The 21,780-nt window shown below is 38.9% G+C and overlaps 1 protein-coding gene across 1 annotated transcript; it reads left to right on the top strand.

Moving 5' to 3' along the window:
- Positions 1-7,891: 7,891 nt before the first annotated feature.
- Positions 7,892-16,807, top strand: LOC117399556 (inhibin beta A chain-like). Its single transcript, XM_033998820.3, has 2 exons — positions 7,892-8,528; positions 14,861-16,807. The coding sequence occupies exons 1-2, from the start codon at positions 8,132-8,134 to the stop codon at positions 15,637-15,639; spliced, it is 1,176 nt and encodes a 391-aa protein (XP_033854711.1). The 5' UTR covers positions 7,892-8,131; the 3' UTR covers positions 15,640-16,807.
- The last annotated feature ends 4,973 nt before the right edge of the window (positions 16,808-21,780 follow it).

The raw sequence follows: 21,780 nt of genomic DNA, 5'->3' as shown, positions 1-21,780 counted from the left end.
AAAACAGAAAATAATTGATTGCATAAGTATTCACCCCCTTTGCTATGACACACCTATATAAGCTCTGGTGCAACCAATTGTCTTTAGAAGTCACATAATTAGTTGAATGGAGTCCACCTGTGTGCAATTAAGGTGTTTCACATGATTTCAGGTTAAATACACCTGTCTCTGGGAGGTCCCACAGTTGGTTAGTACATTTCCTAACAAAGACTACATCATGAAGACGAAGGAACATTCAAAGCAAATCCGGAATAAGGTTCTTCAAAAGCACCAATCGGGTAGGATATATGAACATTTCCAAGGCACTGAATATCCCCCGGAGCACAGTAAAGACCATTATTAAGAAATGGAGAGAATATGGCCCAACTGTGAATCTGTCTAGAATAGGCCGTCCTCAAAAACTATCCGGGCGAGAAGGGCACTAGTCAGGGAGGCCACCAAGAGGCCTATGGCAACTCTAAAGGAGTTAGTCTTCCACGGCTGAGCTGGAGACACTGCATACAACAACAATAGCCCGGGTGCTTCACAAAACTGGCCTTTATGGGAGAGTGGCAAAAAGAAAGCCATTGTTGAAAAAAACTCACATCAAATCTCGAATAGAGTTTGCCAAAAGGCATGTGGGAGACTGAGACCAAGTGGAAGAAGATTATATGGTCTGATGAGACCAAAATAGAGCTTTCTGGCCTCAACGCTAAGCGCTATGTTTGTCGCATAACACCGCACATCATCCTGAGAACACAATCCCTACTGTGAAGCATGGTGGTGGCAGCATCATGCTATGGGGATGCTTCTCTGCGTCAGGGCCTGGAAAGCTTGTGAAGATAGAGGGCAAAATGGATGCAGCAAAGTACAGAGAAATCCTGGAGGAAAACCTGCTGAAGTCTGCAAGAGACCTGGGACTTGGGAGAAGATTCATCTTCCAGCAGGACAATGACCCCAAACATACAGCCAAAGCCACACTGGAGTGGCTTAAAAACAAAATGGTCAATGTGCTGGAGTGGCCCAGTCAAAGCCCGGACCTCAATCCAATTGAGAATATGTGGAAAGAGTTGACAATTGCTGTTCACCAAAGGTCCCCATCCAACTTGACGGAGCTTGAGCAATTTTGCAAAGAAGAATGAGCAAAAATTGCAGTGTCCAGATGTGCAAAGCTGGTAGAGACTTATCCAAATAGACTCATGGCTGTAATTGCTGCCAAAGGTGCCTCCACCAAATATTGACTCAAGGGGGTGAATACTTATGCAATCAATTATTTTCTGTTTTGTATTTGTAATTAATTTAGAACAATTTGTAGATTTTATTTTTCACTTTGACATTATGGTCTTTTTTTGTGTTGATCAGTGGCAAAAAAAAAAAAAAAACCCAATTTTGATTCCATGTTGTAACACAATAAAATGTGGAAAAGTCCAAGGGAGGTGAATACTTTTGAGAGCCATTGTAAGTGTTACATATACATGCAATTACATTTTTAATCTAGTTACTTTGGTTCACTTTAATAGAGATTGTGACTTCATTTCCTGTACAATAAATCTTCCTTTATGTCAGGATGTTGAGTCTAGTGTGAGACAGCTATGGTGTAAAGCAGTGGTCCTCAAAGTGCTGCCCGCGAAGCCAGGCCATCGTTCCCGCGGCAGCTGTTCTTAAATTATGGGTCGTGAACACATTTCTGGTGGGTCGTAGAGTGAGAAAATAAATAGAGCTTTAAACACGTTTTCAAACAAAAGCGTCACAGCAGTCTGTTGACAGTGCTGCTCGCTTATGCTGTGCTTCTACGTACTAAACATGTTTTTCCTGAAGGGCCTCTGCGATATGATCAACCAATTGAATATCTGCAGCACTGAATTTCGCCGACTGTTATTGAGAAAAACAATACATTTCAGTATTTAGAATCTAATTTTCTCTGTATGTTTTTTAATTTCACCAGACAAGGGAAACACCGTAGTAGATTTGGTTACAAATCCACTTTCTCTGAATAATTGTACTGGAGATGAGCGATCTTTAAAACAGAGTAGTGTTGACACATTTGCCAAATTGAAAGAAAGCGAGATGCTATCGATCCTCTTTTATTTTAGTTTATTCATGGTTATCTGTGTAAATATGCTATTTACAAATATTCCCATTGTTTATTTTATATAAATTATTTAAAGAATAAGCGCAGCACTCACAATTACTGCCTGAGCCAAAAATAACTCCTACTAAAATTCTTTACTCTCTGTGATTTGAATTTGTATGTTTTTAATATATATATATATATATATATATATATATATATATCTATATATATATATATATATATATATATATATATATATATATATATATATTTATAATCTGAAGGTTGTCCTTTTTAAAACAAAGGTCTTTGCAAAAGTAGTTTTAGCATACAAGGGAAGTACATAAATAAATCGCCAATTAATTTTCCAATGGTGATTCTTCCAGTACAGGAGTCATTCTGATAGTGGTCATTCTGCCCACTTTTACTTTCTTTACAGCAGATGGATAGGAGAGAAGAAGGATAAAGTGAAGCAATTCTGATAATTCAGATCCCTCTATATTTCACATTCCATCACTGCTCTAAAGGAGTGCAGCAGCAGGATTGCTAAACAGGATTGAAGCAGATAGGATTGAAGTAGCCTCAAACATACCTGGGGGGGGGGGGGGGGGTTACAGGAGTCAGTTATACAGTTTTTACTCTAGTGTTCAGTATGGTAGTGAAAAGAGGGGATCGCTACTGGTCACCTTCTCTCCAGAGGGATACTGGGGAGTGATTTCACCTAACTCTCAACTGAGCTAATCTTACCCCTAGAGGTAGTTTCAATACCTAATTAATTACTAACCCTGAAGCAGACTGTGTGAAGGCAAGCAGCATACAGTACAAGTATTCAGTTCTTCCTCATTTCCTTTATAAACATCCAGGGCGTGTTACTTGGTTCCTAATATGTGTATCCACATGTAGAGCTAAATACGCTGTCTGTTACAGTAGACAGAATGTAAGCAAATCATCTTTACTGAGCTGAGGGTTTGGACTAGTGACCTATTATGAAGATAACAATGAGTGATGTGCATTAACTACTGGAAAAGTGAAACCCAGCTAACCACTATAACTACTGGAAAAGTGAAACCCAGCTAATCACTATAACTACTGGAAAGTGAAACCCAGCTAACCACTATAACTACTGGAAAAGTAAAAACCAGCTCACCGCTATAGCTACTGGAAAAGTGAAAACCAGCTAACCACTATAACTACTGGAAAAGTAAAAACCAGCCAACCACTAGGAGCAAAAGGGTATTGTGTATGGAAACGGTATAGTGGTTGTGCAAAGATATGGACCCCCCCCTTTCTAGGCTCCTTCCTTTTCTAACCATTTACAAAACATTGCCTTCTTATGTTGTTCCAACCTATAAGGCTGTCCCAGTGTTTATGACTACAGTGGGGGGCAAATTAGGCAAGGAGGCAACATTTAGGGTAAACTGAAGGAGGATCCTCAGACCTAAAATCCCACGAATCCTGAATCACACATTAGCTCAGTACAAATGGGGACAAGGTAGAATGTACAGGTCAGTACTAAGCAATACATTTCTAATAAGATAGTGGAAATCCTTTTAGAAACTAATGTATGTAAAAGAAAATATTAAAGAAAGGTTGGTGTTTCTTATGCATTTCACTTAGAACCGGACATTAGGGCGTCCGGGCTTGTTAATTCCTTCCACCCGGACACAGATGCCAATTCCCGGACTGGCCTGGTCAAACCTGGACAGGTGGCAACCCCATTCAGGAAGTTTTTTTTTCTTTTTTTACATAAGTCTGTGTGTCAGTAACATAAAAAGTAATTCAGAATTTTAACACAAACAGGAGCTGATGGACTAAAAATGGACTGCAGTTTAAATTAGTATAAGCCTAGTACAATGCAGTAAAGCATAGTTAAATTATAGAGAACCCTAGCAAAGCATAGGCTGAGCTGGCCAAGTAAGGTAATGCATACTACGCCATAAATCTATAGTAAAATCATTGGCAAAATATGAAAAAATGGCAAACTACTATCCATGTATAATATGGTAAACTTATATGGGAGGGGAAGTGAATCAGTGACAGAGGAAGGACAAACGGACAATGTAAACGGGTGGGTCAAACAGACAAACAGACAGAGATAGACAGCGTAAAAAGAAAATATACTGAACAGACATGAGTCACCCCACCCTCTTTCCCATTCCTATCAATGTTTTATTCCATAATTTACTATGATGAGTCACTGTGACAGGCTAGCTGTAGGGGTGACGTCAGACCAGAAAGGAGTACACAGACAGACAGTAGTGGCAAGTGAAACTGAAGCGCTGCGGCACTCAGTGATTTATTGTAAAATAAAAGGTTTAAACAGAAAACAGGACACGGCACCTGTGGCCAAAATAAACAGACAAACAAAAGGGATTAACACTAAAACAAACAGTGGACTAACAGACAAACAATCACGGTGAGTAAAAATACTTATATTTTCCTTTGTTTTTAAATTCTCTCCTCTCCACACCCGTTCTCGACTCACCGAACACACAACCCAGAGTGAGTAAAACATGCATCTATATATACTGTTGTGCCGGGATTCAATTACTAATTAATTATTCACTTGAATCCCAGCACGTGAATGAATCTGTGCACTCCCATGCTCACATACTATTAAATACTGCACGTGAAGTGATTGTGCAATCCCTGTGCCAAAATACAATTATACATTTTAAACACTTGTGCTCATTACCCACATTATATCCCATGTACCAACTACAATACACCAACATTAACACACCACACGCAACATATAACACACTAATGCACACAGGGGCGGGGCACATTGCCACAGTCACCCAAACCTTATATACAGGTTGGTCATCTGTCTCGTCTGGAGCGTGATGTTGCTTCAGGACTTAAATGCTTTCATATTTTGCTTACAGTAGTGCTGTAATAAGTACAGTACCACAATTAGTGTTCATAATGGGTGTCGGTCATGCTGAAGTAGAGTATGTGTTTTAATTCGCAATTCATTTCTCAACGTATGTGTTTTACAATTGGGTCTAATACACAGACTTCATCCTCACACAGCCATACGTAGCGTGAAAAATACATTTTAGTCCTGCTACTTCCTAAGAAATTTTCAGGAGTCGGTTCAGTGTGGTTGGAGATGATTTTGTTAACAGAAATTATGCCTGTAGCTGAAACCCAAAATAACAGAATGTGGCAAAACTGTATTAACTTGGTTGCTAAATTGTGCACTTCTGACTGCGTGGATCAAGTACTCTTTAAAAGCACTTGTGACAATTACAAAAAAGACCCTTCTATTAAATTGCCTTGCTAAAAATATAAACAGGGAAGCGTTTATATAGCGTTTCTATTTAAATGTGTTAACATTTGTTCAGTTCTAGCTATATATGGTAATGTAACTTTTGTTATTTTGGATAAGTCATCAGTATCGACAGCAAGCCCAAGAATCATTGGTGATTAAACCTCTTTGTATTATGTTTGACTCATTATGTTGGACTCATTGCCACAACAGTCTTGGATTTTCCATCAGTGCATTATCAATGTAACAAATGTAACATTCTTAGGGAATTACCCTATACACATTTTCTGTAAGGCGGGTGCCTGAGTGTCATCTCAAGATTCAATGTTTTGTGTACAGGAGGGTATATTTGGGGAAATATGTAAATAATACCAACAGAATAGTGCAGAAAAAATCAAGCTGACCTGAATCAGAGTCGACATCAGTAACACGAAAAAAACAAACAAAAATGAAAAAGAAAATTCAATAGGATGCTGTCATTGGTGTTGCTACAAATCATTGTATCCTGTTTTATTGTATTTTCCAGTTAGTTGTATTAATGCTCCTGGTAACAGCATTTATATTTTAACAAATGAAATCCTTTGATACCAGCAATATGTAATATTCCCCTTCAGGGTGGGATAGGGTGATCAGTTGCTGAATACAGCCTCGCTTTGTGCTGTTTCTGATCAATCAATCAATCAATCAATCAATCAAACTTAAATGTCTAGCACCCCCTATACATTTGCATGTCTTGGGAGCTTTACACAAGCCCTATCAAATAACAAGGTTTGAATCTTCGATTTGAACATGGAAATGGAGGTGATGCCTCTGATATCCCTGGGGAGAGAATTCCAAAACAAAGGGGCTATATGACTAAACCCAGTGCCAAATGTATTAGTACGACTAAGAGGGACCACAAGGAGATCAGCCTCAGCAGAATGAAGGCTTCAGCCGGCCATGTATCTTTGAGCCAACTCTGCTAGATATGGAGGACCAAGACCATGCAGAGATCCCATCTAGCTTCCTGACAATTCCAGTAGATCTACCTTAACCCTATTGTGCCCCTTAGTGGCAGAAGCACGTAATAGCTGATACAGGCTTTGACAATTACATCTTTTGCTACTGTCAGGTAAAACAGCCATGATGATTTACAGGTAATAACATGATAAAGACAGCCCCCTCTCCCAGCTCTAAACTTGTTTTTAAGGTTTTTTTTCAAAAGTACCCCCTGCTTACACTTTCAGCAGAAAGTACATCCCAGCTACTATGTAGACTATATAAATGAAGTGTCCCTGGAGGCCTCATGGCCACAGCTGCTGAGCAAACCCAAGTGACGCAGGTGGTGGATTAGTACGTAGGCGTTGTGGAACACCTCCGCAATTGAGAAGTGGTTAGCAAGTACTGTAAGTCTGGTACCCAATGGTGACCACTTTAAATCCAGCCTCCGCCATACTGACTGCACCTGCACTGAATGGATCCCAGGCTGATGCACTGGGTTGGGATGCGAACTCGCAACTTTTCCATCCTGAATGGGCCAAGTCTTGTACTGTTAAGCCACCTGTCTGTTCTAATCTGAAACACCAGCTGTGATGCTGAGAGAGTTGGCAGAATATATATATATATATATATATATATATATATTTTTTGAAAATAATATTCTTTTCCCCAAAACACTAGAATGTCAGAGATGTAATCACGCATACACAACACAGTGCCAGCATCATTCAAGAAATATATTTAATATGTGATGGTTATAGAGAGGACTGGAATTAATTACCTTTCCAAAGGGGTGTTTTACTATAGAGATGGAGGGAGAGTGGGGGATGAGAGAAAAATGAAAGAAGGGAATAAGGCAGGGGTGGAAGAGTGAAACGAAGGTAAGGGGTGAAAAATATAAAAGTAGTTGTGGTGACAAGAAAGAGAACAAGATGAAGGAGGGGAGAAGTTATAGAGACAATAAGAATAATTAAAAAATAAAATGAGGAAAAATAAAGCTATATACAAGTCTGTATACAAAGACTTCTTTTGTGTAGATGAATAAGACATTTGATGTTCATAAAACTCTTCTAGGTCCTTAAATGACTCATGAATAAAATCTATGGGGTGTCTACATGTATAACAGAATATCAATTATGTGCTATTACGTTTTTTTCCCCTCTGTGAATAGCTTTAGCTTCAGCTCCATTTTATTGACCAGTTTCATTTGACAAATAAATTATACTTTACAACAAAAACTGAATCAGTTTTATTAACTGATGTGGTTGAGGCACCTAAAGAAAAAAATTCCAATTACTTGAAACTTTGGCACGTTACATATGGAAAGAAAACAGAAATGAAGACACTACAGAGATCAATACAGAAAGCCAGGTGCTATAAAGTAATGGAAAATAATTGACAGATGGACAAAATATAATAGGAAACAGGAATAGGAAAAAAGAGTGAAAACAGAGGCGGAGGGGGGTAAAAGAAGAAAGGGAATAAAATAAGAGAGAGAGAGGGAGGGAGGGAGAGAGTGGGAAGAGAGAGAGAGATAAAACAAGAAAGCCCTGCCCACTTAATCACAAAACCCTCCCTCTCTGCTCCCTCCATTCAGCTCTTACTCTTAGCCACTGAGACCTCTCCAGCACTCTGCACATCCCTTCAGCACTTCTACACTCTCACAGACCTCTCCAGCTGACAAACTTTTTTGCTAACAGACAGAAGACAGCAGAAAGTATTTTTTTTAATTTAAAAAAGGGATTATTCTTTGTGGTTTGCTTAGTTTATTTTAATACCACCAAAAAGGGAAAACTACATTTTAAGACCAACTCTACCCATCCAGGATGTCCTTGCCTCTGCTGAGTGGAATTCTGGTGCTCTTCTTTGGAATGCTGGCAAGGAGCTCACCCACCCCTGACTCCCTGGACGGGCACACATCTGTCACCGACTGCCCCTCTTGTGCCCTCTCCAGAATGCAAAAGGATATGCCGGCCACTTCCCAGCAGGCAGACATGGTGGAGGCAGTCAAGCAGCACATCTTGACCATGCTGCACTTGAAACAGAGACCCAACATCACCCAACCCGTGCCCAGGGCAGCCCTCCTGAATGCCCTCAAAAAGCTGCATGTGGGCAGAGTTGGGGAGGATGGCAATGTAGAGATTGAGGATGACAGCCACAGCCGGACAGAGATGAATGAGTTGGCTGAGCAAATGTCTGAAATCATTACTTTTGCTGAGGCAGGTTAGTAGCCCAGGTTTGAAGTGGAGGGGTGTGAGATCGGGGGGAGGGGGGGTCTTTTTCAATTGAGCAGATTCTGCCAGTTTGACAGGTTTGTAAACACTTACAACTTATTTGTGTGTGTTAATGGAGGAGGGGGCTTGAAAGTAAGTCTAGTAATAGTGCACAGAACTTAAAAGGTAAGACCTGAAGTCTACAAGTGTATAAGAAGACTAGGCTGCAAGGTATCTTATTACCTATGTCAGCTTAAAAGCCAACAGGGCATTCTGTTCAATCTGTGCTGAAAACCTTGCTAATAACTTAAGTTCGCTGCTATGTTGTGAATTGTACTGGTAACTGACTGCTAGGCTTGCAGGCAGCTGGGTGCTCCCTGCCTCTGGGGAAAACAGGATGCTGTGCTGCAAGCATGGACTGCCTCCCAGAGTTGTGAATTTTACAGTGCACAGGCTGTCAACAAAGTTCAGAAGTCAGTGCTGTACCATCTGCTTCTGCACACTGATTGTGCCATTCAAATAACAATTTTACTGTGCACAGGCTATGACTACAAAAGTTGGGACCCTAGCTTTATATCTGAATAGGTGAATAAAACACTGTGAATATTAATTACATTCATAAGTACATAAGCCACAACGTAGGTAATGAGATTGTTTTTTTTTTAACACAAAGAGCTGCACTTAAAAACTATGCCTCATGCTGGGTCAAGGTACATGTGCAGTGGTTATTGACAGAATAGTACTCATTACAACTCTATAGTATAGAGAATAGGATTCTGTTTGCTGCAGTGCACTCTAATAGGCTGTACTGAAAAGTTTTCTTCTGAAGCACGTTTTCCTAGACAAAAGCTATAAGCTGCTGGAGAGGTAAGGAGTTTTTCTTTATACTGAAAGGGACCTGTACCTTGTTGAAGTGCACTGTGGAACAAAACTACGGTTCAGTTAAAAAGTAAAGCCTACTAGTAAACTAATACCAGTGGTAGTACAGACCGACTGTAAATACCTGTGCTACAGTGGAGCTGGGCACTGTATGAGGAAAGACTAATATTAATATATTTTACTTGTCACAAGACAGCCTAGTCTGCTCCTTTCACCATTGTGATTTGTTGTACAAAACTGTGCACTAAAAGGCTTGACTATAGTGCATGAACAGATTGTATTGTATTGCCCTTACTTCAGTCATGCGGCCATGTTATTAGATATTTGCTGTTGTGGTACAGTACTTGGCTGTCACCTGTAGCCTATAGGCTACAATAGTCGCAAGTACGTGCTATGCAGTTGTACAGAGACCATCAGTTTCTATACTGAAATATGTTTTAATCGCTTGGCTTAAGCAGAGTTTACAATAGCATGACCTTTTCTACAGCCAGTGGGGTTTTGCCAATTATTGATTAACAAATGCAGGGCTTGACATGTTAAATCATGTTACCTTCGATGAAACACGTTCTATTTTGGTAACACAGCAATTCAGTTAGAGATAATGACTACTGTTTGCGATCTGCCCAGCGCATATCCTCACATAGCACCAACAGATACAATTACGTTTGGAAGTTACTTGAAGTAGGGAACCAACCCTGCTAAATTTAATCCCATGATTTTGATGTTTCGTGCTAACACACATTGGTACTTACTTGTGCTTTTTTTTTTTGACGAAACAATCTGCCGACCTTTATGAAAAAATTCCAGCAAAAATGGAATGCTGCTGTTCAGTATTTCACCAGTAAAAACCCTTTCACTTCTCAATAGTGATCCTGTTTATCTTTGTCTTTATAAGATAGTAGACGTGCAGTAGCTAAATTTATGAAAAACCTGGTATTTCCCTAAATTCTTGGTCATGCCAATTATATACAAAGTTTTCTCTTCACGAGTATTCATTTAAATTGCTGCAAAATCAGATCAACCAAGGACTTAACTGAACGTGCTGCAGAAGCTGCACACGTGTAACATTGTGGGGTAGTCCATTCTTGACAGTTTTGCTTCTGTTTCCGTTTTCCGTTTTAAGTCTGACACTAACAAGAATAAAGAAAAAAAAGATTGTGTAATGACTAGAATTAACCAGGGAGCAGTGTTCCAGGTTGGTGAGTCATCTTTAAACCTTGTCTTTCACCCCATACAGTTTAAACTTTGACGTGTAGCTATGTGGGCTACAGCCAGGAGGGCACACAAACTGTTATTTTTGAGGAAGCTGTAGTGTACTTTTTTTTTCTTTTTTAAGACGCTTTAAAAAAATGTGTGCAGTGCAGTGCAGCGTCTAGGTATCTCGGTACACTGTTTTTTCACAGTCCTTACTTTACACCAGATCTGTCATTCACAGCGGGGTCAGATTTACACAAGCTCTTAAATGACACCCTAATGAGCCAGTGCTCAGTACAGGATTTAAATCCATGGAGTTGGTAGTATTAAAAAAGGAAATAGAAGAACATTATTGCCCCTTGTGTATAGACGTTTGGTTCTGTATTTGACTATTCTGGCCCATTGTGTTAACAAGTTCAGTGTATCTTCATTTTGAGATGCGAAAGAACCACGGAAAGCTGGCAGACAGACTTTTAAAAAAGCGTTTCCAAAAGCCTTACTGAAAACCTTTCCTTAACATTACCAACGAGTATCGCTAGAGGGCAACATAGAAAGAAAGCTGAACCAAAGGGATTGTTAAAAATTATTTATTGCATTCTTAATTAAAATCTGTGTCTCGTGCTTATTTTATCTTTTTTTGGAAACTTTTAAAGCTGTGTATCATTTGCTCCAGTAAAAAAAAAAAAAGAGAGAGAGAGAGAGAGAGAGAGAGAGAGAGAGAGAGAGAGAAAACTAAAAAATGCAGTCACAACAGAGCAGTTGAGGCTTGATAAAAACAGAAATAGTTGACACTTGGCCGCAAACAACTGATTGTGAACCAAAAACCATTGCTGTAAAACCTAAATGCATGTAACCTACTGTATGTTAGCAACTGTAAGTTAAATTAAAACATGATTCTGTCATTCCACCCTGGAGGTTTCTGAATCACTACGTGTAAGTGTGCACAACTGAAAATGGCACACACAAAGTGGTCTGTGTAATTTGTCAGACAATGCTGTGTTTAATTACTTCATTCAGAGAAATGTACACCCATCTGTAATTGCTTAGGCATTGCCACCATTATGAAGTGCAGTATGGGACTCTTTGAATGGGTTCCACAATGAATATGTAATGCACTTAATGGTGGGGAGATTCAACCAATTACTCTGTGATGTATTTCTATGAAAGAAGTAATTAAACACAACGCTCTTCAAAGATTTACACAGACTAATTTCTGAGCGTCTCTGTTCAATCTGTATACCTACAGCCTGAGACAACTGTTTATGCCATAATTTGTGTCCTTTATACAAGCTCTTATGAAAGTTATACATATATATCTTATAACATAGACTGTGGAAATCAGACCCCCTATATATCACAACTGGAGCAATGTCCTTAAACATTTCCCACCAGTATCAAATCTGGCTGGAATGAACTTCCCTTTATATATAACAAAATGTAAGCAACAAATATTAAAAAATGCTTTATATCGTACAATAGGTGACATACATACAGACAGACATACATTGAACGTGGTCAGAAATCGCATTTCATGCTACTTGTCTCGACTCCTCTGAGAGAGCACATCTGTATTAGGGCTCCGTACTTGTTTAAACATACCACCTGTTGCCTACCAGGGCATCCCTGGAAATCGGTAAAGATGGTTTTAATGCCCACTTTATAAATAAACAGATTATACAGATATAACGAGCTTCATCTACATGACAAGGTCTAGAGCTGAGGTACCTGAAGTGATATTTATGAAAAATTGTATCTTTGTATAAATGTTGTTGGATATAGTGTTATTGAGTTGTACAGTGTACAGTGCCATGCTGGCATAGTATATATAAATACATTGCTGAATTTCTTGGTAACATTATTATGACATACCCTGATGTTCTACAAGTGAGACGAGCCAAAAACAACTTTTGTAACATTCTGATAATCAGTCTGAACTTGGATGCCCACAACTTCCCTCTGATTAAAAGGTTTAACTCGAAATGTAAAAAAGAAAAAACTTTATTGAAAGCAGTTCCACTGAGTCTTCAGATACTAAAAATTATAGTGAGAGAGACATGTAATTCTGAAATCATAGATTCTGTGAGTCTACAGTTTCACATGCCTTCTCTACAATGGCCTGGGGACATTTAAAACAACACACTGGTAACACACTCCTAACATTTCTGTTCTGTGAGTTATTGGTGTAATGGCACAGCCAGGCAGGTGCCAGTAGACTGTAAGCACTTTTCCTGTAAGCACTTTTCAGTCATGACAGTGATGTCTGCCATTCAGTTCTGTGCCTCTCAAGCACAACATCTAAAGTATGTTTTAACTTTGCAGCTTTGCATGGCTTTGTGATGTGGCTGTAAACTTAGGATCAATTTGAGATGACAAAACTAATTTCACCAGCGATGTAAGCCAGATTCTTACCCAGCCCTTCAGAGGTGAATTAACTGAAAGCGTTCCCAGTTTCTGCCCCCTATTATGTACTGATTTTGATTCCTCCACTACTTTAACTGGTATAGCAAGGCTTCAAATCAGGGTATAGGTGCTTTTGAATATGGCTACATTAGTACAGTATTTAAGCTATTTAATTATTTCAACCAAGCTTGTCCTACACTGAGCAGCATTCCTTGCATTGAATCAGCTTTCAAGTGGGATCAAAGTATTAAAACATACTTATAAGATATTTTCCAATCCTTTCTTTGAATTGGTTACACTGTTTAATAACAATGCTTTGGCTTTTACACTGCTTGTTTCTGTCTCCCCAACACCCACGGCCTTCTCTTGAAACCCATTCCTCAACTCCTTATGCTGTTGGCTTGAGTGACATGAGAAGGCAAGATTATGGTCTTTGCATTAGTTTTGGGTCTTTGCAGTAAAATACAAGTGCCTGACTCAGGGTGTTACGTGACAAATGCCATGCCCTTTGGCACATGTGTGGCATTGGTCCGACAATCTGTCAGGAATTAATCTGTTACGTTCCCTGTAGGAGCTGCTCAGTGGAACGCTTGTGTTTTGAAAGGGAGTAATTATAAAGCACTGACTCCAAGGATATTGGAAGAGGGGATTGCAATATCAATGCACTAGAAAAGTTGTACAAATAAATGGTTGGAGAATCTTATTATTTTTAAATACAAAGAGGAAAATACATTTGATGAAAACAGTGTGATGTTAGAATTACACCTGGACTCCCACTTATACACAACCATAAGACCTGTCAGACAAACCACTATATCACAAATATCAAGCAAATCAGCAGGAAGCCCATATCAGTTATTAAAAAAAGAACTGTGCATAATACCTGGGATACCCTTTGCACTGTCTTGAGTTAAAAGAGTAGCTAATCAGGATATCTAACCCAAACATACTATGCAAAATTCCAGCTTACAAAATATGGCAATTCATATTTATTTTTTTAGACAAATTGGTAGGTATCAAGTTGGCTTAAACCTCCTCTTTTGCGGACCACTTATTCCCTGAAGGCAAATGTCTCAGCTCCTTTTTCCAGTGTGCCAAATTGTTCAGCATACAACAAAACTATCAAAAGCATGTTTTATTTGATATAACAGGACAATGGATTTTGGAAAAGGTGTATTAGAATTGGGATGTTGTGGGTTTGATCTCTGCTGGGAATTGGCTTAATTCAGCCTTCATGAGTATCTTGGGGCATGCTGGTTGGCCAGAGGTTAAAAGCGTACTTGGTTAGATTAAAACCACCATGGAGACTGTGGACAACAATTGCCAGTAGAGTTGAAACATTCTTCCTGGCAGAAAAAGGGCAAGGATGTGCTTTTTTTTAACACATTTTGTATAATGAATGTTAGTTACCAATTCAAACAAATTAAATTACTTATTTTATTAATATACTGCTTTGGCTAAGTCAGTCAGTTTGAAAAGTGGAATCACTAGTTAATTAGCTTTGGATCGTTTCTAATGTTTAGCAATAGTAACACATGACTGACATACCTTTTCCACCAACATTGCTGTAAAAACTGAACTGGTCTATAATGAAAGCATCCATTTAGTAAATCTTTCTGTACTAATCACAACCAGAGATATAAAAAACATACTTTCCTAAAAGCCACAGTGCCCTCACAGTTGGGAATATGTGGTTTATACAAACAATGTAAATTACCAGATAGGTTCAAGAAACTGCAGCACTTTTAATGCTTTATTGTGGGCAGCACTATGCCCCTTCAATTATGGGCTGACCTGCTAATATGTTAATAGATGGATTTCTAAAATGCTGAAGTGTAACTCATTCTCTTACTCTTATCTCTATTCCAGGTGCCTCGCCAGGCTTGGTGCACTTTCAGATCTCCAAGGAGGGCAGCGACCTTTCACTCATAGAGCAGGCCAATGTCTGGCTCTTTCTCAAGCTCTCCAAGACCAACAGGAGCCGTGCCAAAGTGACCATACGGCTGTACCAGAAAAAGCAAGGCACGGCAAAAGGGGAAGAAGAGCTGGTCGTCTCAGAGAAAGCTGTGGACACGCGGAGGAGTGGCTGGCACACCCTGCCAGTCTCCAGCAGCGTCCAGGCTCTGCTGGAAAAGGGACACAACTCCCTGGATCTGCGGATAGCCTGTGAGCAGTGTCAGGAGGCTGGCGCCACCCCTATCCTCGTAGAAAAGGATGAGCGGGAGCAGTCCCACCGGCCCTTCCTCATGCTGGTGATACGACAGTCTGATGAGCAGCCCCACCGGCGGCGGAAAAGGGGCCTGGAATGCGACGGAAAGATCAGCATCTGCTGCAAGAAACAGTTTCAAGTCAGCTTCAAGGACATCGGCTGGAACGACTGGATTATAGCCCCCACGAGCTACCACGCCAACTATTGTGAAGGGGACTGCCCAAGCCACATAGCGGGGTCCTCTGGCACCTCTCTCTCCTTTCACTCGACTGTCATCAACCATTACAGGATGCGGGGTATCAGCCCCTTTAACAACATCAAGTCCTGCTGCGTGCCCACTAAACTACGGGCCATGTCCATGTTGTACTACGACGACGGGCAGAACATTATTAAAAAGGACATGCAGAACATGATAGTGGAGGAATGCGGCTGCTCTTAAAGCCAAGCAGACTGCCCTGAACATGTAAAGGACATGGTAGTTGGGGGAAAGGCATTCCTCCCTTGCCTCCAACAGACCCACAAACCTTGACAGACACAGCATGGAGTTAAATTCATAGTGTGCTGGTTACCAGTCACTTGGACCAGCCTGTGGCACTTTCAGTTAAAAAAAAGTAAAAAAAAAAAAAAAAAAAAATAAATAAATAAATAAATATAATATATTTTTGTTACAAACAAGAGGAAGAGGGAGAGGGAGAGAGAGAGAGAGAGAGAGAGAGAGAGAGAGAGAGAGAGAGAGAGAGGAGAAAATATTTATGTTGCAGCATTCATGGTCCGCACTGCACTGCAATAAAAATTTACGTTTTGATAAGGTGCCTACATTTTCAAAACTATGCAACCTGTCGACGTTTTTTGAACTGTTTACCTTTTCAAAAAGAGGAAGACTTTTTTTTGATGTAAATGTTTTCATGTTTATGCTTTGTTGAGAGATACTTGAAAGAAACATGTTTGACCAGCTGCTGGAGCCAAACACTTCTCTATATAATTATTTTTATGATATATATTTTTTTGTTGTTGTTTGTATTTTTATAAACGTTCTGAACGTTTACGATTTGCACTATACCGACATTTGATCTGCCTAATCGTTATTTAACAGGTATTAGAGAAGAGGGGAGCTGCACTTAAATGTGAGCTAAATTAACTTTTACAACACACACAAGAGGTTTGTTTTTAAAACAAAGACACCAAAGATTTAGTGTGAGTGTTTCCAATGTCCTGTGTGTGGTTGTTATTTGGATAATTATTCACAAAATGTCTTGCTCAGTCAAGGGTTGGGATTTAAGGGTTAATGGTTTTACTTGCCAGCTCTAAGTAGTATTAGCTTCGAGTCCCTTTTACATAAGGTGACCATATGACCGTGTTCAGCCGGACAGTGGGATAGTTCAGGCTTTTCAACTCGCAACCCAATGCATTCTGGTACGTTTTACCTGTCTCAGGTACCATTCTTACTTTTAAGAGAAGCAGGACTACGCTTACCAGAATGCATTGGGCTGTGAGTTGAAAAGCTTGAACTATCCCAAACTGTCCTGCTGAACACAGAGCCATATGGTCACCTTACTTTTACATATCAACACCAAGTGCTTTTTTTTTTTTTTTCTACAGAGGTATTAGTTGAAATGCAACTTATACAAAAAAAAAAAGCACTACAGACGCAATTTGAGTAGGTGTAATTGTTTGAATATTTCTGTGCAAAAAAAAAAAACACAAAAACTTTTTTTTTTAAATAAAATAAAATCAACATTTCAGCAATTTTGTTTAAGGAAGCATTAATGACAATAGGTCTTCACTTTCTGGATGAATCCTACGTGAATCCTTACTTTCAAACATATTTTTAAGTAAAATGTACTGGTTTGTAATCATTTTGTGTCCTCGTACAATAAACACTGTACCATTGTGCTAATTATAAACACAATTAACAGATTATGTGGCTGGTATGAAATATTGTCGTTGTTGTAGTCTGGCATGAAAGAAATTCTGAACCTGGCGGGACATTTGTGATCAAATTCTGTGCATTTTTTTTTTTTTTTTTTTTTTTTTTTTTGCAAGAAAAAAATGATACTGAAGCTAGTGTGTTTGGTCTAATAAGATAAAGAAATAACAACTTTATTTTTATTCTGTATATATTGAAATGCAGATACATTTATGTTGCATTGCTTTGTTGTACAAATCAAAAAAGATATGCTTGCTATGTTTTCTATCTAATTTATTTACAGTATTTTTGCTTCTCTATTAAAGCTTAAGGATGTACACTAATGTGTGTTAAGAATTCTCATTGTTATTTGTTGCATTAGTATGCTATTTCACAGACACACTTTGTTTTCTTCACCTTGCTTTACCTGTTGGAAGCAGAAGAATCTTAGATTTTAATACATTGTACTTACTCCCTGTATCTTTCATGTTTTCATTCACACCATGGGTAAAGTTAAGCATAGACCAGACTGGTATTTACATTTCCAGAAATGTTGTATTTTCACTTCAGTATCACATGGTACGGCAGTCTAACTTGAAACGGTCTGTGCAAAAACCTGTCATTTCAATTGCAAGTACGTGACTTAACCAAGTGCAAAGCAAGGTTTTAAAATCATGGTATTAACCTTTATTAGCACTAGGAATGCTATCACTGGACCCACGTTTCTTCTATTGAAGATGTTTTGTTGTTTTGCTTGTATTCTTTACTTCAGTTGAAGTATGCAGATAAATAAAAGACAGCACTATACATTAAAGGTTGCTGCTGCTTCCTACAGCAAAGGTACCAGGATGCAGCAGCTGTAATGTTGTACTGTATTTGACAATATTTGCATATGCTGTATTATCATTCAAACATGAAGAACCAAACAATAATCAGAAGAATACAAGGGAGGGTGCTGACATTTTTATTTTACTTTGACAATCCCAGTCTATCTTGGTTTCAAATAACTGGGACTTTTGGGGTACTTGCAACTATTCCTGCAATTGCTTGTACAAATTAATTGCACCTTTGACCTTGTTTAACACTAGCATTTTATTTAATAAGGGAGTGAAGTCATTGACTAATACACTTTAAATGCCAGCCCAAACTCAAGGTCTTTGTAAAGCTATCCGACCCGAAATGAAACACTGCCAGACAGCATTGGCTGAGCTTGGATTTTTGTCTAGCCTTACATATGATATAAGTCTGACTGAACAGTGTGGGATGTCTCTGTCTGGTTTTGCTTTTTCCCATACTGCTCATGAAAGTAGGTGCTTATCAGTGTTTTCATACTCAGCTTCACTGGTGCTTTTCCACTATGGTATACTATAGTATCTGCAAAAAACAAACAAGCAAAAAAACACTATATGAAATAACTTTAATATGAAAGGGACTATAATTGTTTGGGGTGTACTTAAGGGGCATTGTTGTGACATGTTATTATTATTATTTGTTTATCTAGCAGACGCCTTTATCCAAGGCGACTTACAGAGACTAGGGTGTGTGAACTATGCATCAGCTGCAGAGTCACTTACAACTTCGTCTCACCCAAAAGATGGAGCACAAGGAGGTGAAGTGACTTGCTCAGGGTCACACAATAAGTCAGTGGCTGAGGTGGGATTTGAACCAAGGACCTCATGGTTACAAGCCCTTTTCTTTAACCACTGGACCACTCAACCTCCTTATGAGGTAATAATAGCACATGACTCACGAGTATTTGAATGAGGGGGTTTGATTGTACTACAGATTTTTAACTCATTGTGTGAAATAATCACTGCAGTCCGCTGAAAGAGTTCACTTTTTTAAAGCAGGACTTGAGCCGTGTGAAGCGTTTTTCGTTTTGTTTTGTTTTAAGTTATTTATAGTACAGGGCAGCCTTCTGAACATACATATGGACTTTGACAGCTTATGCTGCTGTGTTGACTGAGGACTCCAGCTTGATTGCCCGTGGAGTGTCTGCGTTAATCTGCAGCTGGCCTGATTCCTTGCAGAAGCCTCTCAAGATGAATGTAGCAGCATGGCAGCGTATCAGGTTTGAAAATTAAATGGACCTTAAAATTGTGTAAACTGCAGATTCAATACTTATGACACAATAAAGGCCTAATTCATAAGCTTTCTTTTCATTATTTCTATGCACTATCTTTGTAAGGTTGTATAACAAATTCACATATTTTCTTAAAGAGTAAGTAGCTTGAACTTTTATTTATGTATTTATTTATTTTTTAACATTTGCCCTATATGCAGTCATTCTGAGTGGTCTTGGGATCAGTTGTTTCAATATTTTGTAAGAATAATTTTTCTATCTGGCCGTATTTACCGGGCTAGGAGATTCTTTTGAGCTTGTCAAAAGATTCCTAACTCTTAATCCTCTCCATGACACGTCAATGTTTTATCCTCCTTAAAAAAGTAAAGGTAGTTCTTACGCTTATATTTCTTATTCAATCTCTGGATGATACTTCAATCTCCAATTTTCTGTACATAGTGTGTTTTTTTTTCATATATGACAGTGTCTTAAGTAAGTGTTCAGTCAAAGACTATTGTTAAGCTTAATTAAAGCTTAAAATGTGCAAACTGATTAAAAAAACTCTCAAAATAAGTGTTAATTGGCATAACAACTAGAAACAATCAGTCTATACATATACCCTGGTGATGAAGTGAAGATGCAGTTTGAGAAAGTGCTAAATCACTTAAAATAGGAACAAAAATAAATGCGACTGAAAATGGTCCCTCCTACCATGGTGTGTTTAAACTGTAGTAGAAAAACTCAACCATAACCTCTGGATCCACCATTCACAAGCTTTTAAGCTGTTCTTATGTTTTGTTGATGCAGGGAGTTCGGAGAGGAGGAGGGGAGGGGCTCAAGGTCCTTAAAATAAGATACGGTATCCCATGAGCCAGGCTTGTGAACACTTCTTTACAGACAGCTGCCAACCCTCACGGTTTAACCCGAGCCCTGTGGCTCAGTCCACATTTTATAATGTGCGGTGAGTGTTATTAAAAGCAGAGGGAAATAGAAAACCCTTGTATGGTCAAATATAGGAAAAATGTAGAATGCTAATCAAAGCTGTCTGTAGTTATCATGCAAAGACTATAATTTATTATAATTACGTCAGCATGCCATCAAAAAAGTGCATTTAGAAATTTTAGAGATGGATTACTCAATGTTACAGCAATGTAAAAATAAATAAATAAAACCTATACTTATACAGGGATGTACATTAGGTCACAACAAACGCTTAATTACAAGCTCTCTCTAACACCTGTGAGATAATAATCTTGTCATTCTCTAAAGCAGTTGCATCTCTTTAAGTGCTTGATGTCACGTACTAAGCTATTCATGCATCGAAATGAATCTGATGTCCCTTTTCCACTATCACATCCAAAAATACCAACATCAGAATTAGGCCCTGTTTTCAAAATGTAATTACAGACCATAGTGAACGTGAAAATAGGCCCTTTTGACTGATTTACTTTCAGCAAATGTTGATATACTTTCAGCAAATGATGATAATTTTGGACAGCCCCTAATATATGAAGAACAAAAACAAAGACTATAAAGCGTGCAAGGTTTTCAGGCAATAAATCTATAGTATCATTAATACAAGTGCCTAGTATATTCTTTGGTCAATCTACAAGGCCATTACCGGCAAATTCCCATCAACCTATAAGGTATATAAACCTACTTCGCAAACTCAGTCCTGCTGTCTTTTGAATTACCACCTCACACCCCAACAACCACCGCCTCACACCCCAACCAGTAAACGATGCCTTCTCTGCCTAAAACGTTTTGTTCACCGGGATGAACACGTCGCATAGATTTATTATTGTATTGTTTTCTTTTTTTTTAGCAGGCGGCACTGGGATGCTCCGAAGGATGACGCTGTGCTCCAACTATTTTTACTCTACTTATTTTTTTTCAACCATTGTTGGTGTTCAATGTTTTTGGAAATCTGTAAGATTTTGTATTACAATAAAGGTGGTTATTTAATACAAGATTGTCCTGACTGAAAAACACAACCATATCCTCTAGATCCACCATTCACAACTCAAATACAGCACTTCTTAATACTGCATCATCTACAGGCGACTCTGCATGTGCATTGAGTATGATGTCAGTTGCATGGCTCAGGCTCTGCAATGGAAAAACTAAGCCACGCTGGGCTGGCTCGGCACGGCCCCGGTGCAGATTGGTTGTGCAGTGGAAAAGAGCTAACCCTTGACCTCCTACTCATAAACCTGGTCAGTTCCCTTGTGAAGGAATATATCATTCAGCATGTGGGGGAGCTGTGCTGTTTGGGACACTATACAGTGAGATATAAACCTCAAGAGCCTGCATCAGCATAAGGACACAGATCAAACTGCTGGGATGTAAGTGACTAATGACCGCAAGCTGCAGTGAACATGTAGTGAATTATGTTAGCCTTTCAAGTAGAAATATAATCGGCTTTAGGTTCATAGTTGATAATTAAAATGGCCAAATTCTATCCCTAACCTTTACCCCAAGCCTATAGGGTCACATTTTACTCCTCCACAGTGAACACCAAGGGTTGTTTTTCTACTTGGTATCCTAACATACAACAGGAAAGCTATGAATTTCTATGCAGTATGTGTTTAGTTTGTACAGTTGACTCTCTG

Source organism: Acipenser ruthenus, chromosome 4 (assembly GCF_902713425.1).
Source record: "Acipenser ruthenus chromosome 4, fAciRut3.2 maternal haplotype, whole genome shotgun sequence".
In the NCBI taxonomy this organism is placed as follows: domain Eukaryota; kingdom Metazoa; phylum Chordata; class Actinopteri; order Acipenseriformes; family Acipenseridae; genus Acipenser; species Acipenser ruthenus.
Note: the sequence above shows the minus strand (reverse complement) of the source record. Positions and strands in the feature narration are given on the sequence as shown.

What these genes read in the sequence shown, in the direction of transcription:
- LOC117399556 (XM_033998820.3), top strand. Translation starts at nt 8,132, where the DNA reads ATGTCCTTGCCTCTGCTGAGTGGAATTCTGGTGCTCTTCTTTGGAATG. An exon ending in CATTACTTTTGCTGAGGCAG is followed by an intron (nt 8,529 to 14,860) that starts GTTAGTAGCCCA and finishes TCTCTATTCCAG; the next exon opens with GTGCCTCGCCAGGCTTGGTG.